Source organism: Pezoporus occidentalis, unplaced genomic scaffold, assembly GCF_034315485.1.
Source record: "Pezoporus occidentalis ecotype Australia unplaced genomic scaffold, CSIRO_AGI_Poc_V1 ctg170, whole genome shotgun sequence".
Classification (NCBI taxonomy): Eukaryota; Metazoa; Chordata; class Aves; order Psittaciformes; family Psittacidae; genus Pezoporus; species Pezoporus occidentalis.
The window spans coordinates 1,501,684-1,528,782 of record NW_026913532.1 but is presented as its reverse complement, the minus strand read 5'-3'; the positions used below and the strand labels follow the sequence as shown (position 1 = coordinate 1,528,782).

The 27,099-nt window shown below is 40.2% G+C and overlaps 1 protein-coding gene across 2 annotated transcripts; it reads right to left on the bottom strand.

Moving 5' to 3' along the window:
- Window positions 1–3,974: 3,974 nt before the first annotated feature.
- Window positions 3,975–26,457, bottom strand: METTL14 (methyltransferase 14, N6-adenosine-methyltransferase subunit). Of its 2 annotated transcripts, XM_062613905.1 has the most exons (12): window positions 26,334–26,457; window positions 25,841–25,929; window positions 25,040–25,127; window positions 21,443–21,523; window positions 19,995–20,082; window positions 16,745–16,835; window positions 15,043–15,184; window positions 12,458–12,550; window positions 10,892–11,008; window positions 8,074–8,284; window positions 5,930–6,178; window positions 3,975–4,072 (listed from the first exon to the last, which is right to left on the bottom strand). In XM_062613905.1, the coding sequence occupies exons 1-12, from the start codon at window positions 26,397–26,399 to the stop codon at window positions 4,020–4,022; spliced, it is 1,368 nt and encodes a 455-aa protein (XP_062469889.1). In that variant the 5' UTR covers window positions 26,400–26,457; the 3' UTR covers window positions 3,975–4,019. The 2 variants fall into 2 exon arrangements, with proteins under 2 accessions (XP_062469889.1, XP_062469887.1); XM_062613903.1 differs by lacking the exon at window positions 3,975–4,072 and having other exon boundaries at window positions 4,624–6,178.
- Window positions 26,458–27,099: the final 642 nt, after the last annotated feature.

The window sequence follows — 27,099 nt, the reverse complement described above, 5'->3', positions numbered from 1 at the left end:
TAACTCAGAACCATGCAGCCGCTTGCTCACCTCCCCCCCCGCCCCCCGCCGCCTTCTTCTTCGCCCCGCACCCAGAGGGATGGGGAAGAGAATCGAAAGAATGCAACTCCCATGGGTTAAGATAAGAACAGCCCAGTAACTAAGGTATAACACAAAACACTGCTGCTACCACCAATAATAATAAGGGAAATAACAAGGGAAGAGAATAAAACAGCTCACCACCAGCCGACCAATACCCAGCCCGACCAGAGCAGTGATCTAGCCCTTCCGGGTAACTGCCCTCAGTTGATATACTGGGCATGACGTGCTGTGGTATGGAATACCTCTTTGGTCAGTTTGGGTCAGGTGTCCTGTCTCTGCTTCCTCCCGGCTTCCCCTCCTCCCTGGCAGAGCATGAGACTCACAAAGTCCTCGGTCAGAGTAAATATTACTTAGCACCAACTGAAAACATTGGTGTTATCAGCGCTGTTCCCAGGCTGAAAGTCAAAACCACAGCACTGCACCAGCTACTAAGAAGAAAAATGACTGCTACTGCTGAACTGAGGACAGATGGTCAGAGAGATGCTGGTGAATCAGACAGCTCACATTCTGGTGTGTTACAGGAAGAACTGTGCTAGCTCTTTGCCAGTAAGCCAGGTAAAACCCATCCTCCCCATGCCATTCACTGAAGCAGATGAGTGACCACCCCTGCACCATCATAGTGCCAGAAAGGAAAATTTCAGGAAAGACTTTTCCTTTTCTTTCAAGTATAATTAATGCCAGGTACGATTCAATGGGAGCAATCACAACACATAGGCTGTTGTACTGGAAGCAAATAACAATGCTGTCGATAAAACTGATGATCAGTGTTGTGGTTTGAGCCCAGCAGCTAACTCAGAACCACACAGCTGCTTGCTGACTCCCTCCCCTTTTTCCCCCCTGCTCCCAGAGGGATGGGGAAGAGAATTGGAAGAATGTAAATCCCACAGGTTGAGATAAGAACAGTCCGGTAACGAAGGTATAACACAAAACCACTACTGCTGCCTGATAAGGGAAATAACAAGGGGAAAGGATATAAAATTAAAAGGGGAAAGGGAATTCTGTATCTCTGAACACACACAGAGTGAACCTCTGCTCATGCACTCAACAGCCCCAAGAGCAATGCAAAATACACAGCACATCCAGCATGTCAGCCAACTTCCTATAGCCAGCAGTGGCAGAAAGTGAAAAGAATTCTCAAGCTGATGGCTGATTTACACACAATGATTTACAGCTGACTGGTGTCTTAAAATCCCTTTGAAGCTAAATGCTAAGCCATCCTGAGTATCTTGTCAGTGCAACTGTCAACAGGGTGTAAGATATTCCAAGTACTATAAGCCTCTTCCAGAATGGAAATATGTGACAAGATCTAGATAGGCATCCCAATTCAGATGGGAGGCATTAATACGTTTAACATTAGGAAGGAAGAAACGTGTTAGATTAGGTAAGGCTTTTTATCTCCAAGGATAGCATGCTCAGATTGAGTCTTCATTTACTTGTGGTAAATGAAATATTCATCAGTACACTGATTGTGAGTGTTACACTCCTTTTATTCAAGTGTTACAACTGGGAAATTAACTGATAACTGGCAATGAAATTAAAAGCTTTTCGTCTTTAAATACCACTTTAGATACCGTCCAAATCAAGAGGGATTAAAAAAAAATGACCAAAAGTTTTTATAGTATCCTGGGGCAAGGGGGACTAGTGTCTCACTACAGTATTTTCTAAGTGTCCTGTTGTCACGAAACGAGTGGTTTAGGGTCACTCTAAGAACAACAACTGAAGGTATTAGCAAGAGCAGTTTTAGTATGAGCTACAATGGCACAACCTAACAGAATTCAATGGCAAGGTTCACTCCGTTACTTATTATATGGGGGAAGCATACAAAGGAAAATGGAAGTAGAATCAAGTGTAAAAGATCTGCATAGAGAGTATCCTGGGCTGCATCAAAAGGAGCGTGACCAGCAGGTTGAAGGAGGTGATCCTGCCCCTCTACTCTGCTCTTGTGAGACCTCACCTGGAGTATTGTGTGCAGTTCTGGTGTCCTCAACATAAAAAGGACATGGAACTGTTGGAACAAGTCCAGAGGAGGGCCACAAGGATGATCAGGGGATTGGAGCACCTCCCGATTGAAGATAGGCTGAGGAAGTTGGGGCCGTTCAGCCTGGAGAAGAGAAGGCTGCGTGGAGACCTCATAGCAGCCTTCCAGTATCTGAAGGCGGCCTATAAGGATGCTGGGGAGGGACTCTTCACTAGGGACTGTAGTGACAGGACAAGGGGTAAGGGGTTCAAGTTTAAACAGGGGAAGTTTAGATTGGATATAAGGAGGAAATTCTTTCCTGTTAGGGTGGTGAGGCACTGGAATGGGTTGCCCAGAGAGGTTGTGAATGCTCCATCCCTGGCAGTGTTCAAGGCCAGGCTGGACGAAGCCTTGGGTGAGATGGTTTAGCATGAGGTGTCCCTGCCCATGGCAGGGGGGTTGGAACTAGATAATCCTAAGGTCCTTTCCAACCCTAACTATTCTATGATTCTAAGACAGGCCTTCCTGTTGAGTCATGCGGTTCAAATCAGACCCCCTTGCTTTCTGAACTCCTGATGGAGCCTAGGTGTGGCTGAATCCAGTCTTGATCTCAGATTTTGGACAATGGTTCATGTCTAGTAGAAGTAATAAAGGAAGTAAGGAAACACTCCTGTTGAGTCACAAGTTCAGACCAGATCCTCTTGCTTTCCAAACTCCTGCCGGAGCCCAGGTGCAACTGAATCTAGTGTTAGTCTCAGACTTGGTCAATGGCTTACATGTAAAGGATTACAAGCGTCATTTAGCAGCAGTTTGCATTTTTAAGATGGATCTTATCAAGTGAGTCAACAGTTTTCTACATTGCTATAACAATCTATACATGCACATATAAAGACATATAAAAGTATACCTGCTAAAAATTTCCCTTGAATCACTGAAATATTCATGTCTAATGGCTTAGTTTCTCAGCAGGTGAGAGCTGAGTCTCAAGTAGCAGAGGACTTCAGCTCAGCTCCATCTTTTGGTGATGTTTCCTCAATTATCACAAACCTGAGAGTTTGCAAGCTCTGAGCGGTGTTCTACTCAGAGGGAGATGCTGGTCACCACCAGAAGAGCTCAAGGGCCTCACTTAGTGTCTCTATTTATAGCGTCACAAGATTATTTGCTTTAGTCTATAGTAAATCTCCATCCTAGCAAAACCGAGTCAGTAATTAGAATTTTTTCAAAACTCCAGTAATAGTGGTACTGTTCCACTCAGGTTAAAATGAAGGGAAGGAGTGTTCTAGGGCTGTCATGGAATGACTATTATCCCTCCTCTCACTTCCCACTGTAGCCAGGGAACAGGAGTCCCTCGTATGATCCATGCCTCCCCCTTAGCCATGTAAGAGTTCCTGGTACTATCAAGGGACGCTTTAGCATTCAACTCATTACACAAAGGCCAAGGCCTGACAGGAATTCCTGAGATCATATAGCAGCCCCGAGGATGGAGGTGGGGGGATGCACCACCACACACGTCCACAACCACAACTACTCAGCATCAAGCTTCTGGTGCAACAAGCCTGTGCACCACTATCTTACCTGTACAGGCAATCTATCACTGTTGCACCACCACATTCGGATTACACCCACCAGATACTTTCCTTCATAGAGGATATATACAAAGTTCTATTTCCTTGTCCATCAAGTTCAATTAAAAAAAAAGTACAGTCAGTTGCTTGTTAACAGTACATATGTTACACTTCCCTGGTGAAGTTGGCCTAGCCAGCCAGATCTAACACCTCTGGAACAGTGGCCTTCTTTTCTCAAAGCTGAAATAACTCACTACGTGAGTTATTTCAGCTTTGAGACAAAAAATCAGAAACCTACTCCTGCATGCTCAAAAGGGATTTATCTGTTTGTTGGTTTTGTTGTTTGTTTTGTTTGTTTTTTTTTTTGTGTTTTTGTTTGTTTTTGTTTGCTTTATATATATATTTTTTTAACAAGGTCATGTGCAATTGATTTCCCAAGTCACTGAAGTCTTGAGCAGCATCCCAGCTTCTGCAAAGTGACACAGATAACACATCTCAACCAGTTACTTTTGAGTCTCCTCTTCAGTGTAGCCTAATCTATGTTAAGAGTAGCATACGCCCTGAACCATCAGCTATGGACAGGCAATTAAAAGGGGGAAATAGGAATTAACATTTTCTACTAAATGAGAAAAAGATTTGTCACTCGCACAAAAGCAACCTTCTTAAATGTCTCTATTATTTGCTTTTTGAGGAAGAACATGATCAGGGCAAAATCATAAGGTTTTCTTACTGTGGCACATAACTTCCATCAGATGCTGTTCCAGGTAGTCCTTGGCAGACATCACTGACAATTCAATGAGCTCTACCTGTCAAATAGCCCCTACCCTAAATCCAGTGACTCTTCAGATGTGCAAATATAGCACAGGAAAACACAAAATGTAAACATCAGATGAGTTTCACTGTACTGTTTCACTTTAGCAATAAAGAGGGGACAGCAGGGAGGAAACCACAGCAAAACTTAGCAGTTCCAAAACCTCAAGGAGAACAAGCCCACAAAATACTAGGAAAAGTATTTCAACATTAGTTTTGATAAACAAGTTTAATAATCCACTACTTTACAAGACAGTTATTTAAAAGCTAGGCTTCAACAGAGAAACATCACTGAGACTTAAAAGACAGTTTTCAAACATCCACACCTAAACCTCTGAGACTTCGGCAGCCAGGTTTGCTCAGTCTGTGAAGTACTGACAAGTTCATTGTACATACCCAAGTGAATGGCTTTCTCTTCACACTGTACTCTGGAGCTGATCACCAACAGTCTACTTCCAGTGTGTGGAGGGTCCACAGGCAAAGCACGACACTCAGTTGGATTACCGTGCCCTCCTTACCCAGGGGATTTGTCTTCGGAAGTGCTCGCTCTTACAGCACAGCCTCACATTTCCAATATGACCTCCAGCCAGGTGTTTCTACTACTTGCATTGCAATTGCTTGGCAATAAACTACCAAAGGACAAGGCTACAATGAATAGATGCTTGGTGAAGATCCCTACTTGAGCAGCAACCCAGACCTATGTGTAGTTCTGGACTACACATAAAGGCACAGCTTCCTGTTTTTCATGAAGCACAACACATGACTGCATAGAATTACCACTCTCCCCATGACAGACGTGAAAAGTGAGTGCATATACACCACAAATGAAAAATAAACATGTTCCCTATTCCCAGCAATAATCTGGGAAATTTAAACCAAGCAAGAAAAAATAGAATTCTGTTTATTTCATTTGCTCCTTGGTTTCAAAGAAGTTAAAACAAGTGTCAATATAGACACAGCACTTTTTCTTCCATGAGTAAGAGAACAAGTCTGGTATGGCCGTGCAATTCAGAACCGCATTTCATGCCCACTCCACCATATTAATCCAAGTCAGTCCAAACCTGAACTCTCAGAGAAGGAAAAAGATTCTATGTTTTGGAGAAAACAACAGTTAAAAAAGCCTACACTTTGCACATTTCAGAATGGAAAAGCAAGTATCTTCACTGCAGTCCTAGCTGCAATTTGAAGAGATGGTGTGCTTTGCTCTGACGCTAGAAGCTGCCAGGAGGCTGAGTGTAGCGCTCTTGCTACAGGATGCAGGAGGTAGGTGAGGTGATGCACCAGGCCGGTCACTGGAAGGCAGACTAACTGTAACTGCTTGCACCAAAACCAATTCTAAAAGTTAACTAGCTTGAGTCGCCAGAATAATTCACTTTAGCAAAAACATGACCAAGAAAAAGGTTCAGAGATGAGGCACAGGACTGGGGGAAGAAGCAATTACCTAACAGTGATCAGCGGGCAGGAAAGCCTCCTCTGTGGGTACCTCCCCGTCCCCCTCTGAAGCCACCCCTCTCACCCCGGAAGTTAGTTCTGTTCCTCTCTCTGCCCCTTTCTCCTCGGCCTGCTGAAGCCCCTCCTCTTCCTCCTCCCCTTGGAGCACCACCTCCCCGGTCAGACTTGGACTTGGGCGGCGGTGACTTTGGACGAAGTCTCTCAATCTCTTCAGTACAGCCCGTCAGGTGGGAATTTGGAGCGGTGAAGTATGAAGAATACGTTTCTGCATTGAAATTGCTGTTTGTGAGGGTGGGTCCTACAGTCAGCCAACCTAGGGAACAAAACCACAGTCAACAAAAGAACAAAATTCAGGTTTCAAGGCCATTCTTGTCTTTTTCCTAGTCAATGAACTCTTAAGTGATAGGGACAAACACTTACCTATACGGCACCAGTTGAACAGAATTGAAAAGGTGCCCTCTAGGAAAGCCAGGGTTGTTGAGAAGTGAAGATTTCAGTTTGATTATTTCTAAAGGCTTCTTTTATTTTCATTTTCTGGTGGTTTTATTTTTGGTTGGTTTTGTTGTTGTTTTTTTTTGTTTGTTTTTTTGTTTTGTTGTTTTTTTTTTTTTTTGGGGGGGGTGTTTTGTTTTTGTTTTTTTTATTACACCTGGCTATGGGAACATTCATGCTGAGGTTTCATAAGAGTCCTTTCTACTTGTTCTTTCCTCTTACACTACCACAACAGTTTCCAGCTCCTTTAGGACCACACTAAACCAGATCAGGAAATTCATCTAGTTTAAAAATAATGTCCTCCTCCTCCCTTTTAAAAAAAAGGCATTTAAACTTGAATTAGGTAATTCTGCCTCCAGGAACCAGTTGTGACAGTGCAGCCAAGAGCACGGCATGCTGGAAGCACATATCTGAAAACCCAGAAACAATTCTGCTGAAGCCCACAATATGGAAACAGAGCTTAAAGAGTTAAATTAACCTGTTAATGCACACACAGTGGGCACTTCAACTTCACCAGATGAGTCAAGGCAGGCAGACATTTACAGCAAGAGCTTTCCTATTTCTTCAGATTATAAATTAAAGTAGCAGAGGATCTGTGATTAATATAGGATTTAAAGTGTGCAATGCAATTCCAGGGTAACTACCAAATTTAGAAAACATAAAAGTTGAATTGGACTAACATGACCCCATAAGAAATTAACATATAAGAATTCACACACAACAGGACTGCAGTAACACCTGAACAATGTCTTTCTACCAAACAAAACAGCCCCCTCTCCACACACACACACAATAGCCAACAGAATTAAGACTGACATCATCAGTCAACAAATGAAATATGGTTACCTTCAATCTGATCCATCTATTTTTACGCATTTTTTATCACGCCAGATGCAGCATCCAGTGTAACACACTGGGTCTTCAGACACTGGCAACAGGACCAGCGCTAAGTTCACGGGGATTTAAAAATCAGTTTAGAGAAAGAAATCACACTTCTCAGAAGTGTAAACAGATGGCACACGGGGAAAAAAGAAATCTCAACTGAATTCTGTTATACTTGCTGATGAGTTAAACACATGAACAAGCAAAAAATACTGGTGAACAAGAAACTTTGTTCTGAAAAAACTGGTAGAATTGATACTTGCCATACGCTTTCCAAACAACAGTTTTGTGACTGACAGATCTTCACATAAATCAAAACTGTATCCCCTTGAGATTTATTATCTCACCTAGGATATAGGTCTGGAAACCTCTTTAGGACTCTGAAAGAGATTTCTGCTACTCTGTCTTGCACATGATAAAGACATGTTAATTTCTAGAGTTAGTGTGGAGTTTACTTCGCTATCAAGTCCAAAAATAATAGTAGAAAGGAATTATTCAGAATTTGAACTTAAAATACAGAAATTGTGCATTTCCCTATTCCAGTAGAAAAAATATTAATTTCAGCATTTCCCTTCAGTTAGAGGTAACGTGGAACAAACAAAAGAGTAAAGGTCTTAGTGTGTGAGCAAGTATTTACTTCCGAAAATGATTATTTATAAACCAAAACTTAACAGCAAGCAGTGTTAAAACTGGATTTGTGACTAGGTCTTGTCTCAGCTTCCATCAGAACCCATCAAGTGGTTTCAGATGATGGAAGAGGATTATTAAATTGGAAGAGGGTTATTAAAGTAAATCAGAATTTAAGCATTTGGCAAAAATAAACGTAAGAGTTACCTGGCCGAATCGTACTGTCCCTTCCAAAAAGATGAAGACGTCGTCGTCCAAGGCAGAAATGCTCAATGATGTGAAAAATCTCTACAGGTTTTTCTATATTGCCAATTTCAGGCTCTTCTGTGATGATAAGGTCAATATCAACATTAGCATGGATGAAGTCACCATCTGTACTGCGACGCACGGTTCCCTTAATGCCCATGAGGCAGTGCTCCTACGCACACAGAACACGTAATAGTACCTGTCACGTGCTGCAAATACTGCTGCAGAACATATGGCTGTGGTTTTAGCACAATGGAGAGAAAAGCCAATTGTGTAATCTACTCTGACGAGAGAAAGTCTGAAGCACAAATTAGAAGAACAGAATAAGCTGGAGCTACCAAAACAGCCTTTTGAAAACAAAGCAGAGGCTAGTTATCTGGCCAAAAGATATTTGGACTTCTTCAATTACAGCAAAGTTAGAGCCTTAACTTTGGAAAGGCTGATAAATGACCACAAGGAGAAAGATTACACGGTGATGGCAAGAGTAAGGGAATAGTTAATAATTATGATTAAGCATATCAGCATTCTGATCCTAACTTTATTCATATAAGTAATATTCAAAGTTCTCAATCACAGAATAGCCAGTCAGGGAAAATAAGATGTACTTTTTCATATTGTAATTCCGCTAATAGAAGTAGCTTTCACCCTTAGCTTCCTTTCTAGAAGATATCACTGCATCAGAAAATTAAACCCACTATCAAGCTGTCAGTGTACTCTCACTCCATTGGCATTAACATGTTCTTTAGCTGCAATAAGCATTTCTTTACTCTAAAACACTGTATATCAATTTAAGAGACTAGTGTGTAGCATCTATGAATGAGGAATCACCGTAATTGGTACACGATGGGAAAAGGGTTCTACGTATTTATTTCAGAGCTATGTCTCTGGGATTATTAAACTCAGATGAGGCATTTTCCCCAGTATTATAAAAAACACTGATTCACCAAGTGCCACCAGATGGCTCTAAAAAAAGGCTTCAGACAAGACTATGCAATCATTTCCAGATTTTTAGGAAGGTTTTTAACAGCAAATAAATAAGAAAGGCTATATGAAGGTGCCCTATCAAATCTATGATGTTGGTCAAATGCACGCGAGCAACAGCGTTTCTGAACCTTAAATTCAACTAAATAAAAAGGCAGAATTCTCCTCAGCAAATTACCCGGGCAGCAAAGCCTCATGAATCTAGTCTTTGGAAAAACTAGCCAAAACATTTTCTTTCCTAACACATGGAATGTCATTCATCAATACCTTAGATTCTGTTAACAGGTGGCATGGCATAAAGCATCCACCTAGAGATGCCTAAACTAAACATAACAGGATAGCATTTGCTGTTGTGATCATGGGTAAATACAACTTGCACAACAGAATATTTAGTCAGAATAAGCTAGCTTAATTTTCAGCATTTATTATTATAAATAGTGACCTCAGTCCAACCCTTGCTCAATAAACAGAGAAATTCTCCAATACCAGAAACTATTTTTCTCAGTTAAAGACATAAAGTCTCCCCAACACTCCTGTGTTAATTTTAATCTCTCCCTTAGGAGTGAGCTACACATACTTGCAATACTATATGCAATAAACATACAATATTTATAAGTCTAACTATAGTACAACTAATACAACACACTTTTAAACAAACTTCAGATTAATGTAAATGCAAGTCAGAGGAAGATTTCAGGTATCTAAAAGGGAAGTTTATACTCGTAAAAAATGGCAAATCTGAGACAGACTTGATGATGTTTAATACTCATGAATGATCAGTGAATGTAGAATGAGTCCTGAGGTTAAATGACACTTTTAATTATTAACTCATCAGCCAACCCTCTGTATTCAGTACAACTGCCATAGTTACACCCACATATACCTAATTCTTTATTAATCCTACTTACGTTTTTCTAAGTTTCTTAATAACGTAACAGTTGAGTCTCTTAGAACACTTTTTTCCTCTTCTCTGCACCTTCTTCAATACATGTCCTCACAAAAGTCCCCTAAGAAACTGTTTAATGTTAATTAAAGCAAGCTGACCAATTCTGTCATCTCTAGGAAGCCAGGCAATGTGACTGAACTATGGTCCCTACCAGCCCTATATCTGGTTTAAGCTCTGGGCACATACTTGTAAGCATGTTATTTAGGAAAACCAGTCAGTCTTCCAGAGTTATTTTTATGAAAACACCCATTTATAACCTACAGTTTTAAAGACTTCTTTTGATGTTAAATTTAGTAAAATTCTACTGCTAATTTTAGTTCCATTCAAAAGGTGTTCCTCCTCCAGCAAGTTTTGTCTAATCTGGAAAGGAGCTTGTATTTTACACAAAAGGTATTGCTGACAGACTAAGTGCTAATTTACCATTCACACGTAGCCAAAATGACCTAGAAACTAAATGTACTGCAACATACAGTAACATTTTCTATTCAGTTTCCATCTTCCCTCTTGGGATTTCATTCTTCTTCCATCAATTTATGAATCCTCCTCAGCTACCTGCATTTCAACAAGGCTCAAATGAGTACCACACTTAGTGGACTGTAACAGAAATCTACCAAGCAGTATTAAATGTAGATGAAGCCTCTACACAGTGACTAGAGTCAAATGGGGACAGAATTTCATCATTCATCCTATGAATACATTTATTTCCATATAATGTACATTACAGAACAGAACTCTGAAGTCCTCATGTCTGCCTTCCTGAAAGCATGTCACCAGCTGCTGTGGAGCACTGGGGATTTTACCGGCATAAAGGCACAGGGTAGGAACAGAGGAGAAACTGAGCCAAACCTTTACCTTGGTTCTTTGGAAAACAGCCTTAGGGTCAAGAGTCTTGGTCTTTCCAGGATTGTTCTTATTTGTTTTAATCCAGCAAATGTCCTCACATCTCCTGTACCCCCATTTGCGCAGACACTAAATATTACAGACAGATAAAACAGTTCACACTATACCAAATAACCTAAACTGAACACTCATACAGGTACTGTATTTTTCTTGAAGCATAGCTGGGAGAGCAATTTGTCACAGATAAATGAAACAGTTTACTGGCAGGATCGTACCACGGTTTGTCAAGCTGCTCCCCCCACAAAACAAAACAAAACAAAACAAAACAAAATAAAATGGCTTATGTGCATAGACTTGTCTCTGTGTTGCTTCCCTCCTCCCCCCTCCCCCCATTTTCTTAAATATCTAACCACTGCACAGAACACCTTACAGAACTCTGCATGCATTTTTACCCAGTGACACCTAAACTTAATCAAAATCAGTCTGAGCAACATAGTTATCAGCTGCCTTGGTCCTGTCTCCACTAACTCCTGCATTCTGATGATTTTTCGTATCAATGTAAAATTCTATAAATGGGAAGATAAATAGCCAAAAGCTTTTGCTACTACTTTGCAAGTTTTATACTGGGGAAAAAACCCCACAAAACCAAATCAAACCCAGCACCCTGCCCCAAAGCCTAACAAAACCAAAAAACAAACCTACCACCAAAAACAACTTACATGACTTTTTAATCCTTAACTCCTGTAAGTGTAGCCTTTGAAAGGGAGGAAATTGGGCATTAAGGATTCAAACTCATTTACTCATTTGGCTATTGCTGTGTTAAAGAACTCTCCAGCTACTACAGATATGTCTATGACCAAAATCAATATACCCGAAATAGCTACTTTAACCAACCTCACAATGAAAAGCAGATAAAGCAATCAGATTAGTAACTGCCTGTTGTCCTTATACAAATGCTGTATTATTTTAATAAAAAGCACTGCTCAAACTAAGCAAAGAACGTTTCAGCACAGCAAGAGCTAACTGGAAATTCTTACTCCACAATCCCGAGCACAAGCAGTGCTACACTGGCATATAGAAAGATTACCCCAACATTCCAAGATCTTACAGAGAAGTAAAACTTCGTGAAACTCACTAAGAATAAACTCAATCTGAAAACAACCAGTGCTAAGCACACAATCTTATCTCACTTTATTAAACAGTAGCTTCTTTCTACTAGCATGAGTATTTCTGGCAGAAAATTATTAAGAGTTCTGTTAAGAAAAAAATAGTATTGTAAATGCACTCAACATGGCAACATGCATACATCAGAACAAGACAGCAGTACAGCTTTCTAGACTGTATAGAATTATACTTCCTCACATGGTCACAGTAACTTATCTGGAACATAACAGTATCTAAAAAGTTAATGCCAGATATACTTAAATATATCTAATACATTTAAAATTCTGTATCCTCTACTATAGTAACAAAACATCTCTTAGCAGCTACAGTTGAGATTTCTATATAGAAAAAGTCAAGGATAAAAATAGACTCCTAAGCTTGTCCCTGATTAATTGAATTAAAACATCATCTTACCACTCGACCAAGATCCAGACCCTCTCCTGAACCGCACCACAGAAACACAAATGACCTTGGGGCTGCAATTTCTTCAATTTCCAATTTCATTATCTAATAATAACAGTAACAGAAATGTTTATGAATTAAATATATATTTCCTATTATACCAGGAAGAATATTAAATATGTGTTGAAGCATTACAGCAGAAACCATCAGGAAGCACTTTTATTAAAAATTTTAGTCTGTATACTATTCACAGCCATCCTCTTAGAATTGTTTTCCAGAAAGTATATTGTAAAAGTTATTTTATGAGTACCCAAGTGCATGTTTCCAACATAGCTGATGACCAGCTGAATTAATTCTTTTTAACAGAAATTATATCTGCATAGAAAATTCCAGACTTAAAAGACTAATACAAGCCACCACATGATTCCCCTCTACCCAGACCTCTGCTTCATTCTATCATTGCATTGGTAGCAAAAAGACTTAGTAACACAGCAGTAATGTTCTGCTTCTTTTCAGCCCTGGGGTTACTTATACGAAGCTGGTGAAGACGCATTATTAAAAAAAACCTCACCTCAATTCCTATTATTATATAGGATAGGAAGACATTCTTTCCATTTTCCCTTTCAGGAAAAAAGAAGCAGGAATTTGTCATGACAGTGGTCAACAATGACAAATAAGTAACGTTCAGGGTGAAATAACTACAGATTGAAAGAATCTGTTACTCATTATGAGAAGATGTATCTGTAACTTGCAGTAACATTAACTCAAGTTTCATTTTGTGCCATTGTGAAGAAAAATAATGCAGTAGAAGCCATTCTAAGAGGGTGTAACTTCCAGCTAAGAGGATGACTCCTGCCCCAAACACTTCCAGTTTTCCTTTTAGGACAGAACGTTTTTCCCTGGGGCAATGCTGCCCAGGCACCTGTTTTACCTGACGTAATAGAATGGCTAATACAGAAGCTACTTATTCTTTGACTGTACAGGTAAAGTTACCTAGCCCCTTGTCACAGGCGTGAATGCCTTTGTTTCCAAATTCATTCCTTAAAAGGTAGATTGAATTTTATTTTGTTTCCATGATGCTTCAGTTTGACTGATTCACTTCTGAAGTTACACGTGTGGGTTTCAGCCTAAGGACAAACTAAACCTAGTTTAAAGTAACACCATCACTCTCCCCTGAACCGCATGGAACACAAGAATCAATAACAATTGCCTCCATCTACTGATTCACTTGTATTATGACAAATGTGCTGCTAATGCAGACACAGCCCTGCATACTTTTCAAGTAGGGTCTCTAAATAACATGTATTTATTAGTTGCATATTCCCATTCATGCCTGAACCTAACAATCCCTGACACAGTTATACAAACATTTTTTTAATCTGCTGTTCCTCTCCACTCTAGATTGTCTGTACTGCTGTGAGGGTGGGGTTGTTTGCTGGTTGTTTTTTTGGTTGGTTGGTTGGTTTTCTGCTTTTTGAGTTTCCTTCCCACCCACCCCCCAGTGAGTAAAGTATAGATATATAGGGCAGAGCAAATTTACCACTATTTTTCACATTACAAGTTCTTTATTCAATGCTCAAGTGAGGGAATTCTCCAATCTTGAAGGACAGGGCCACTTGGCAGCAGGCTTTATGTCATCAAATTGTTATGCCTGATGACATCCAGCACTTCATAGCCTCCAGCCTTCACCTTGCTTTTCCAGGGCTCACTTCATTGAAAGGGCAAAGCTATGGAACGCAGTTATATTATTAATACGTCTATATAATGTTTACTTCTTTACAAGCATCTACATGCACTACTACAGAAGGAAAATCTTTTCCCTGACTCAATTCTCTAAATGTTTACTAGAGCACAATAAAACAAGAACAGCAACAGGGATCTCAGAAAAGATCACATCTCACACATTAAGATTTCTCTTTGTTCCCAAAAGGGGCTAGAAATCAACATGACTTAAAAAAAATAATAAAAAATTCCTAATCTTTTGACATGACTAAACAGTAAGGGAATACATAAATACAAGGAAAAAAATATCCACAAGCAGGGTTTATCTATTTTATTAGGCTTCTCAGGATTACAACTGGCTTGACTATAAAAACTTCCTACCCAACCAGTACTTTGGAGAAGGAAGGTATGTCACTGAAGCATACCCATCTCTTTTGACTAGAAGACAAGCATATTAAAAAGCATACCTCAAAAACCTTTTTGAGGACATCAAGCAACAAGGGAATATTTACAATAGATACTCTGAATTTCAATAGCAAAAAACAAACAGAAAACTCACACACAGTAGGGGAAAACCCCACTATTATTAAATTTTAGTTTTCAACCAGGCTTGGGGAGAATAAAAAGGTAGATTTAATTCATTAAACTCCTCAAAAAACAAAACCCAGACCCCATCTTTTGAGCACAAATAGTGTAGGCATGCATACAATATAAAACTTACTTTTTATAAGAATCTAGGCTTTTCTTCAAGAACAGACCAAAAGAACATATTTTATTTTTTCTTAAAAAAAAAGGAAAAAAAAAAGAAAAAAAAAAACCTCATATTTTTTGCTTAAATACATGTATGAAACCTTCACAGCAACAAAAATACTTACATCATCCCAGGTCCAGCATTTTTCATTAGCAGTAATGCCAGTTTCTCGGTAGTATTCTTCCAGTGGTGGTTCCAGAAGAATCACATCAAATTTGGACTTCAGCTCCCTAATATCAAAAGCTTCCAAATCTGCTTGTAAGTACCTGTTCAAACAAAAGATGATCAACTGCTTGGACAGGCTGTAACACTGGTTTGAAAATTATATTCCACAAAGCACCTCCATGTACCCAGTTAAGAGTAGGGTCTCCTGTGTAGTCTATACAGCTCATATGCACCAAGTCCAGTAGAGATGCATGACATTCTCACTTAACCTAGGCTGGATGCTGTTGCATTAGTTTTTAAGAAGTAATGCTTTCTCTAAATAAACAGCTTTTAGGATTCTAATTTAGCAAGCAGGAAACAGATGCTTGCACAGACGGTACAGAATCACTGAACTTTGTGTACATCCATGGACTATATAGGAGAAAACATCAACATTTAAGACTCAAACTCTCACTGCCTGGCTAACAGACTTTTGGTTTGCTTCAAGGTGGCCTATTTTTAGAATTGACATTTACTATATGTTACGTTCATAAGATTCTGAACACTGGAAATGTGGTTACTTTTCACATAGTAGAAATGTATTTCTCTTCCCTGTAACAAAAGCCTAGTCCCCATACACACTGATTTTATTATGTACACTCTCAAATGTACTCTTACGACTGGCCTCCACACCTGCCCACCACTCGCTGCTGCATCACTATGAAAAAAATTACACTACCCTCCACCCAATAACTTTAATCTTAAAAAAGCCGATTAGCAGAGCACCACCTCCCCCTTCCAAACAAACTGAATGGAAGAGATTATTATTGTGTAAGCATATTTGGTATTATCAGAAGGAAGCATTTGGTCACTATTTTTCCCCTGTAGTGCTTTAAGACTAAAAACACCAAAACGTATCTAACTTCAAAATGGCAAGCTGAGTTTTGCAGTTTGTGTCTCAGTAGTTCAAACAACTGTGTCAGAGGTTTTCATGTGACTATCATGAAGTAATGCTATTTTACTCTGTAGAGATTAGGGCTATAATATAACAAAAACATTAGGTTCAACATTCAGATAGGTTCAAACTCCTGGGAGTAACACGCAGCAAGCTTATACTGCGCCTAACCTTCATCAAGAACTCAAGAAGTAATTCAAAGTGAATATGACAAATCACTTCCAGCCAGCCTAAAATTTTTTCATCTTAAACTACAAAGTAAAATCTGATTAATGGATACTAAGATAATGGCTGAAAATTATACAAAAAGAGTTGTTAGGAGAACAACTGATGTTATATCAAGAGGCCATTTTTTTAAGTTTTTCTTGTTACTGTAAACTGCATGATATCATGAGATCCACAATCATACTGTGTTCTTTTAGTTCCCAAATTAAAGCCTGCTGTCCAATCAGCTGACAGTTCTATCTTAAAAAAACAAAGCTTTAGATACTATGAATAATCACAACTGGGAAAACAAACCAGTTTATATACCATATGAAACATCTAGATTGAACTAGCAAAATCAAACTGATTTTATTCTTCTGAAGTTTTGATTGATTAACTTGCATGTAAAAACAGACAGAAAATGTAAATTCTGAGCAGATGCTAAAAGACTGAGATTTGCAAAGCAGACAGCTAACTTCAAACAGGTCTGGAGAAGAAAGGCATTTTCCACAAGAACACTTACATGGGAGGAGTGTTAGATTTAGATATCAGCTCATCCTTCAATCTGATGAGCTCTCTAAGTTTTGGGTATTCTTCAAACCTATCTGCTAAGCCTAAGAAGAAGAAAACATGAAGTTAACAACTACTTAAGAGAGTAAATCTGTATCAATTAAGCATTGTCCAGTATTCTGAATAAGTTGCAATGTTAATACTTAGCCTCATTTTAATTTTTGTTAGAACAAACCAAACCCTTCAAAGCAGCTTTTTATTTAGTACTTCATGAAAGACTCCTGCCTTCACCCAGTTAATTACGGCTGTTACTGAATGTAGTGTCTGTGCTCTAACCTTCCCTAGAGCACTACAGTGATGAGGAGTTCACAACACCTTCTATCAGAAGGAAACAATCTTTCATTTAAACTCAAAAGTGCCAGAATGATGAGAGAAAGTTATTTTGCTATCCCCTATATCCATAAATTCATATTAAGATCTGATTAACACTCATTCACAAAATACTCTTTTTTTAACTTTTGAAGACTATTTCTAAGGCAGCAGCTGGGGTACGGCTGGTTCCCTTTGGCAACCTTTACATTGAGATTTGGTACTCTGCATCAGTCATGAAGATTTGAACACTTATTTATTGGGTTCCTAGACTTCGCTTTATGTTACTTTTCAAATCTTTCGTATGTACAGAATGCAAAAGGGAGAATCCTAATTAGGTTTTCTTCAGCAAGCTTTTTTTAAAAAGAAAAGAAAACAAACTATCAAACATTTACAGAATCAACCAGGTTGGAAAAGACCTTTAAGATCATCAAGTCCAATCACCACCACCCCAGCACTGCCAAGACCACCACTAAACCGTATCACTGAGGGCTTCATCCACAAGGTTTTTTAACACTTCTAGGGATGGCAATTCCACCATTCCCTAGGCAGCCTGTTACAATACCTGATTCAGTATATTACATTTCCCCTTCATAGAGACAGTATGTTTTGGTTATTGCTAGGAGTAGAATCAGCGCAAACCAAAAAAGGTACCATTCCCACCTCCCAGTCAGTATCAGTTCAACTAGTAGAGTTATTTACAAAGCTTCACATTCATTTAAATTTACCACTTTAAGTGGTGCTATTCCATGGGGGGAATGGCAAGGGAGAACACAGGACACACCACCAACCAAACCCACAAGGCTTCATTCCTCTCCTTATTTTAATTCCAGTTTCTGAACTCCCAACCCTAAGACAAAATCATAGAAAAGCCTGGGTTGGAAGGGGTCTTCAGAGGTCATCGAGTCCAGCCCCCTGCAATGAACAGGGGCATCTTCAACTAGATCAGGTTGCCCAGAACCACATCCAGCTTGGCCTTCAATGTCTTCAGGGATGGTGCATCCACCACCTCTCTGGGCAACCTGGGCCAGTATTTTACCACCCTTGTAAAGGAATTTCTGCCTCACATACAGCCTGAATCTCTCCTCTTTGAATTTAAAACCATAACCCCTTGTTCTGTCGCAGCAAGCCCTGCTAAAAAAATCTCTCCCCATAATAAGCAGCTGTGTTACAAGAACAGCTTGGGTTGGGGACACTTCTGAGCAGACTAGACGCTAACTAGGCCATGAAGCAAAGACTCACTTCTGGTCCCTTTCGCTTAAGAGTGAAAGAAATAAAGAACCCGCAGATCCTGGAGTCAATATAATCAAGGAGAACAGCAAGCAACAACAGCATTACACTGGTAAAAGCAAAGCTGTTAGTATCCAACCTCACTATCTCTTATTCCAAGTGCATAAAACACCCAAAAGTTACTTTCATTCTTTTCCTCATATAATACGTAACTTAAAAACTATGTTCTCCTGATTTCCAGTGCTACTCCTGACCAGCAGAAACGGAAGTCAACTATCCCCAGCTAAGCAGCAGATGCAAACAAATTTTCAATCAAGACGAATGCAGTTGTTAAAAAACAAACCAACAAAAACAAACCACCAAAATGAAAAACAACCAACAAACCAACCAACAAAACAAAACCCACAGGTTTCTCCCACTCCACCAACAGCAACATCAGAAAGATATAACTGGGTGTTCTGAAACCACTCCTTCCCTACAGCTTTCTGTAGGGTCACATCCAATTACAAGTACCTAAGCAGAGGTTTGATCATCACGTAGAAAATGTGACCAATATGCAACTTGACATAACTCGTGTCTAATAAAGGGTCTATACTGTTGCTGACATGGTCATTTCCATATTAACACTCATAACAATCTGTCCCTTCCCAATTCCTTCTGTGGCAGAGAAGTCAGAGCAAATAACATAGGCTGCTCTATCTTCATAATCATCTTATTTCAAAGAACAGAGTATAAATATTTCAAGTACACAATTGTGAAGCCCAGGGGCTTTTCAGATAAAGACACAACTGAGTCAAAACACCCCATTTTTCTATTAAACACCCAGGTGTGTTTCACAGAAGCATTCTCAAAAAGAGAAGATCAAAAACTGACTACTTCAATATGCAAACAAAACCTCTTTGGACTGGCATCTATAAGCAACACACTTGCTCTGACAGTCTTAAACTTGATAAAATACAGAGAACTGTTGCAAAAAAAAATGCAGAGGGAGGTGTCCTGCTTTTTTAAAACACTAAATAACTACCAGGCACCCATTCTGGGACACAAGACCAAACCGTACCTTATTTTTAGAGAGATTAAATTCAGGCCTAATAAAATAAGACCTCAATAACAAGTTCAGTAATGGCAGGATAAACATAAACTTAAAAAAATAACATCCTCTAAATTCAGTAATGTGTTGGGCCTTCTGACAAGTTGTCAGCAGCTACATAATTTAGCTGGTAAATATTATCCATATTGCTTACTGACTTAAATATAAGTATTTTCCATACTTTACATGCTACATGCATTCTTGGAGGCAATACAGTCCAGGAAGCAGCTGAGCTCTTAAGTCAGTTATTGAAACTTCCAAAGGTTCCAAGATCTGCTCAACAGACTCATCTACTTCCTGGAATTAAAAAAGAGCTTAGTTTTGAAAAAATCCTCCTGGTTAAATACCTTCAAGTAAAACCAAGAGTAAGAGCAGCCCCGGTAATAATCACCTCCTAAATGATTGAAAAGAAAATTATTCATATAAATACATATATTGATATGTATGCTTACAGAGAGACAAAACTATGAGGCATATATCTATATGCGTTTCCCAGTAACTGTAAGGAATTAAAAAGAGGAAGAAAAAGAAGCGCTATTGAACAGAACCAGTTTACATTCAAACAATGTCATACCAACATCTCTGATGAAGTTCTGGGGTCTGTGTCCTGTATCCACAAAGTGCTGGCAGTAATCGTTGTGTGGGTTTAAGCTCTGAGTACCCTGGAAAACAAAAGGGAGTTCAGTGAGTGCAACAGGGAGGTAAGTGGACATACGAACACAACTACTACATATGTTAGTCTGATAAATGAGAAGGTAATAGGTTGGGCTTTTTTTCCAACATGCCTTTATAAGCTACGCTAGTCAAAACCATAGAATCATAGAATAGTTAGGGTTGGAAAGGACCTTAAGATCATCTGGTTCCAACCATCTAGTTCTAACCCCCCTGCCATGGGCAGGGACACCTCACGCTAAACCATATCACCCAAGGCTCTGTCCAACCGGGCCTTCAACACCACCAGGGATAGTGCATTCACAACTTCCCAGGGCAACCCATTCCAGTGCCTCACCACCCTCACAGTAAAGAGTTTCCTCCTTATATCCAATCTAAACTTCCCTTGTTTAAGTTTTAACCTGTTACCCCTTGTCCTATCACTACAGTCCCTGAAGAAGAGTCCCTCCCCAGCATCCCTATAGGCCCCCCTTCAGATACTGGAAGGCTGCTATGAGGTCTCCACGCAGCCTTCTCTTCTCCAGGCTGAACAGCCCCAACTTTCTCAGCCTGTCTTCATACGGGAGGTGTTCCAGTCCCCTGATTATCCTCTTGGCCCTCCTCTGGACTTGTTCCAACAGTTCCATGTCCTTTTTATGTTGAGGACACCAGAACTGTACATAATACTTCAAGTGAGGTCTCACAAGAGCAGAGTAGAGGGGCAGGATCACCTCCTTTCAACCTGCTGGTCACGTTCCTTTTGATGCAGCCCAGGATACAGTTGGCTTTCTGGGCTGCAAGCGTACACTGCTCCCTCATGTTCAATTTCTCATTGACCAACACTCCAAGTCCTTCTCTGCAGGGCTGCTCTGAATCTCTTCTCTGCCCAACCTGTAGCTGTGCCTGGGACTGCTCCAATCCAGGTGCAGGACCTTGCACTTGGCATGGTTAAACCTCATGAGGTTGGCATCAGCCCACTCACAAGTGTGTCGGGGTCCCTCTGCATGGCATTCCTTCCCTCCAGCGGATCAACCGAACCACACAGCTTAGTGTCACTGGCAAACTTGCTGAGGGCACACTCAATCCCACTGTCCATGTCACCGACAAAGATGTTGAACAAGACCATCATTTGGTTTTTAGCTCAAATCAGGCCCACCATTACTATGGCTCCCTGCAAGCTGACCCAGATCTTTAGTCAGGTTAATATCAGCACTAGTTAAAGTCGTATCTTTCACAGGAAACTTCCACACTTGTGAATTCAAGTTTATTACTTCAGCCTTCAAAGACAATTTCAAATACCATCAGTTGCAGAAATATTTTAACACAACCATGTCACCTGTCACCACACTTCTAATTGCAAAAGCAGCTCACCTTAAGAAAGGTACTGGAATCTTTGTAAATCTCTTCTTCATAGGGCAGGTTCTCTTCATCTTGCTGCAGCTCTACTTCATCCTTGGAAATAAAACAGGGATGACAACTACGCAACATCATGCTGTTTCCCTTTTCATTACGGTTCTGCTGCTTAAGGAAAGATGTGGGCTGTCAACTAAGAGAAGTCTCCTACAACAGCAGATCATTAATGATTCCAACTCCAGTTTTGGCAGAAAAAAACAGATTACTTATTTCCAGAGGTCTGCTTCTCTCTTAATAAAGAGGAGAGTGTTATTGGGAAAGGTGTCTGAAAGAAGAATAAAATAAGAAACCCTTAATTTCCAGACCCTGACGGTGTAGGCAGTGCTTTACAAGGGGTGGAATTTTTAATCTTTGTCTCTCCAAAATATCACTACTTGGACTAAAGCGAATTATTTCTTTTGTTGAAGTTCTTCAGTAGTAGAACCTTTCAACATTTATATTCGTTCAATCATCTCTTCTGTTATAACCTTATCAGCTGAAATCACCTCTTCTATATAAATCTGTTCAAGTCACACTTTGCAGAAAGAGCACATGGTACAAGCCAGTATTTCACTGGAACTGTTCTTAGAAGCAACTTTAAAAAATGCCATTTTATAGTCTTAAAATTTACAGAAACCAGGAACTGTATTCCATTTTTTTCCCCTCAGTTAGAGTGTCACCGACTGTTCATTCATTCGATTTCTGGAGTTCAGAGATCTGTCACACTGACATACTCTGAACATCCAACATTGAACTTGGAACAGAAACAAGAGAGTCACTTCTTCATGTTACTTTCTTGTTTTCCTGTTGATCCTGAAACAACCTAGAATATATATTACACAGAAATAAAACTGAAGAACCACTAAGTAATATCATCTATCATATTTTAGTAGAATGCTTACACTACTTCATACATTACTGATTACAACACAAATGCTTAATCAGTTAATACAGTGGTTCACATGAGAAAAGCAGTCTCAAGGATGAAGTTGGTTTGTTTTAAAGGACATTTTAACACAGTGAAATAAAAGGAATGATGAAGAACCAGATTTTTCATAGAAAGGAACTCTACTTCTCCTCACTGACACACATCTTAAGTTGAAGTCTTCTTGCTTGACAAACCCGATAGCCTTCTGCTTGACAATGTAACATGCTTGGCTGATGTGAGGCAAGCACTCGACATGGTCTACCTTGATTTTTCCCAAGAATTTTAACACAATTTCCCAGAGCCTCCTCCTAGAGAAACTGATGCATTACAGTCTGTGTAAGTGATCTGTGCAGTGGGTGAGGAACTGGCTGATAGGCTGCACCCAGATGGTAGTGGTAAACAGCTTCTTTTCCAGCTGGTGACCTGTCACTAGTGGGGTCCCCTTGGGATCAATATTGGGCCCAATACTGTTTAATATCTTCATAAATTATCTGGATGATGGGATCAAGTACACCCTGACCAAGTTTCATGATGATACCAAACTGAGAGTAGAAATGGGACACTTCAGAAAGGAGAGACACCCTTCAGGAAGACCTGGATATGCTGGAAGAGTGGGCTGAGAAGAACCTTATGAAGTTCAAAACTTCACTGAGAAAATCAGACTTTGGAATAATCTCACAGTAAAGAACTTCCTCCTTATATCCAACCTAAACTTCCCCTGTTTAAGTTTCAACCCGTTACCCCTTGTCCTATTACTACAGTCCCTGATGAAGAAAGAGTCCCCTTCAGATCCTGGAAGGCTGCTGTAAAATCACCATGCAGCTTCTCTTCTGCAACACTCCAAATCAGGGTTTTAGACACATGAGCCACTTCACATTGGAAATACTTGCCTCTAATTTTCCTAATAAAGCCAACAAATTTACAACATTTGTCTGCAACACTAATAGTTTATTACTACTTTGTCTGAAGAGTATTAAACACAGTCCAATGGGGCTTGATACCATAAGGATCTAGATTTTTTGTATCAGTTCATATTACAAGATTGAATTTAAACAGACTCAAAGTAGCAGGGAAAAACTTCCATAAATACAGATGGGATTTTACTAAGTTTTTATCTCCTTGCCATTCAGAAGTTAGCAACATCTGCAGAACACACCTGATGATGCAACAACAGATGTTCTACTTGGGGGTTTTAAGTTTCTTAAATCTATTCATCTCCTTAACTGAAGTTGATCCCAGCTAGTATTACGAAAGTATTTTTCAATTTCAACAATACAGCAAGAGACTGGCAACTTGCAAGTGGTTACAGCCTACCTCAGGGTAAGTCTTCTCCATGCTAGTGGAGAAAATGTTAATTATAATATTCATATACTCTGCCAACTGAAGTGACTTATCCACATATATTTTACAGAAAAAAAAAGAAACGTTGTTAAGCACCTACTTGGTGAAGGAGTAAAATAAACAGATATGAACTGATGCGATTATAAAGACTCCACAAACAGCGCAAAAAGAAAACCCTTATTTGAGTTAGCGACTTAACTGGTTTGCTAAATAAGATATATAGAATAACACCACGTTTAGACTTGAAAAAATTCAGTCATCAAAAATACATTACCTGTCATGCATTAGCTTTTTGCTTTAGTGAGACAGGAGACACATTTGTACCAAAACATTTATAAGCCTGAACACAGATGTAATGCTACCAAGGCCTCATATTTCAAAAATTACTAATTTTAAGCATCCAAGAGAACAACAGACACTGAAATAATACGTGAAATAATAATTTCATAAATGCATTCACCTTGATTCTATTTAATCAGAAAAGAAAGGTTGTTAGGACAAGTTAAAAAGGGAGGGGAGGACATATACTGCAACAAAATCACAAAGTAAATCAGAAACACAGCTGTATCGTAATCATGCCTTTGCTTAACCTCATTTCTCTACCACTCAGCTAAGACAACATATTAGATATGAAAAAAAGAAAGCTGTTTGTAGCTCTTGGATGAGCATTTGATAAAATGGAGGGGGATGAGAGTTTTACAACCACTTATTCTTCAATGATAATGGAAACGTCTTGCTTTGTTTTTTTTTTAAACTGAACTTTTCCTAGATATTTTTGATACTTAAAGTATACCCTAAGCCAAACATCTTACTTTCATTTCCTTAGAATACCTCATTTCTTCCATTCACCTGGAACTGCATTCCTTTGCACCTAACAGGCAGGTAGGAAGACACCCTCAGTCTCCCTGTATTTCATCCAGTGGCCTGTGCCTCCTCTGACACAAAGAATTCTGGTCAAGATTTTTTTGTGTGTGTACACCCACATTTTACCACTTCTTTCCACACAAAACAGCCATTCCCACTATCACCTAAGCTCACCTAGAAGCAGCACTAAATTAAGCCTCCAAACACTGGGTTCTGACACACGTACAGTGCAATGCACCAAAGCCACATCTGAAGAGAAATGCTTAGTGTCTATGCCTCCTTAGATCTGCAGTGGGAAACATCAAGCGAGATACCACTGAAAGACATGTAACTGAAGTGTCTATAGACATCGCTTTTATTTTTATTCATACACACACATATACATATTTTGTAAATCCCTCAGAGATCCATGAACACCAGAGAAAACTATTTTTTTTTCTTACCTTATATTCTTCAATCTCTTCCTCATCAGCTTCTCCCTCATCCAGATATTTGCGTTTTGCATTTGGTGCAGAAATATCATAAGCAGCCCTGTATACATACAGAAAAGATCCTCATATAAAATCATTTCTCTCTCCAGAGGGAACTTTTGAGAGCTCTCTGACAATCTGCCTTGACTACATATTTCTGTTACAAGTTAAAAATTTTTTTGAAACTTTGTGTATGAGAAGTTGCTCCTTTCTCAGTATATTTGAGACCAGCACAGCTTTTTCAGGACAGGACTCCTGAAAACAGGTCTCTCAATTCCTCACTTTTCTTCTCTAAAAGGTACAGTTAACTTCTAGCAAAGCAGTGCATCTACAAAGTTAAGCCTGACCACACAAGAGAGTTACTAATATATGTGAGAATTAATAAGTAGCAGGTACTCTTAGACAAGCCCACTGTTCTGTAAGAACTTTTAAATTGCCCTGTAGCTGCTCTTAGCAAAAGAACAAAGGCTCTAGGACAATGCAGCAAGCATACACTAAATTCACACCTCAGTTTTGCTCCACGGGAGCTTTTTAACATAGGAAGCAAAAGTTAACCTTAATTTCCACACTACTATTAAACGTGAATGTCTAAACCGTACTCACCTCAAAGGTCATATCTAAGTAATTAAAGCACTTTCTTTCACTGGATTGTATGTTATTCAGTAACATAAGATTTTTTTTTTTGATGTTTGGAGAACAACCTCTACCTACTTCAAAGGCTTGTATTACTGTTAAACCCCACTCATTTCAAACAGAAACTGTACTGGTACTGACCTGCACGACTCTCTTGTTTCAGCGATCTCCCGCTGGTCATCTTTACTGTTCAGCACGGCACCGATACTGTCTGCATTTTCAGCTCCTAACTGAACAACGGGCAAGGCAAATTCAAGCCACAGCTCGAACAGACAAAAAAAAAAAACAGGCAGTAACGATCGAAGCCGAAAAGTCCGCTCTTTAAGCCTGACTCACCCTCCCACCACCCAGGCCTGCCTGCAGGCCGGCTGGAGGCGCCAGCAGTGACCACCTCTCCAGCCTCAGCCACTGGTCCAAACCGGGCAGCGCCCTGAGGCTCGCTGCTTACCTGCGACGGGCGACGGGCGCCGGGCACCAGCGGCAGAGCCACAGCCTCTACAAAGGCCCACCCGCCGCCGTCAGCAGCACAACCGCTGCATCTGAGGCTGCACGCGACTGCATCCCCCTCACGCAGGGAAAGGGCGGCCCCCACCCCCCGAGCGCCCGGCCCGGCGGAGGACGGTGCCGTCGGTACCTGCTGCGCCAGGAGCTGCCGGCGGAGCTTCTGCCGCTCCCTGATCTCCTGCAAGCGGCTGTTCATCACCGCGCCCCTAACCTCCGCCACCCCGCGTCACTCAGCTCCCGCCCTTGCGTCACTTCCGTCTCTACGTCGATGGCGGGGCAGCCAATGGCCAAGAGGCTGCGGTGGCCGGGGCCAGGTGGGGTGGGGGTGACTGGGGGTTTCGGGGCCTGAGTAGCGAGGCGGCTTGGCGGGAGAGACGGAGTTCTCCTTCACAGCGACGGTTCGTCGTGCTTGGGCGCGACCTGCGTGCGATGTGGCGGGCGAGCTCACACCAGGATAGCTCTGACCTACAGATAAACCGATGGTAAGGCATGAGGTACTAGCTTCCAGACTGGTGGGAATCCCATGTCCAGACTCTTGAGTGGCTGAGCAGACTGCTTGCCTGTTTTAACATAATTTAGGTGTTTTTTTTCAAGTATAAATGTTAAATTTATGTTCACTCGGCCATTGCAGTTTAAGTTTTATTACTAACTCCAGGCAAACAGCTCTAAAAATCTTCAGGGAGCTCTTTTCAGCAGTCTCCAGGGTATTTCACAGTTGTGACAGTTACTGCAGTTTGATGTATGTTGGAGGCCATATCTTAGTTTTACATGTAGCTGGTTTTTCTTTGTCATCCTCTCCTGAGGGCAGAATGCTGCTTCTTCTACACATCTCTTGCACAGTACATTGTTTATATCCAATTTCAATATCCAGTGTAGTTGGTAGGTTAATCTTTATG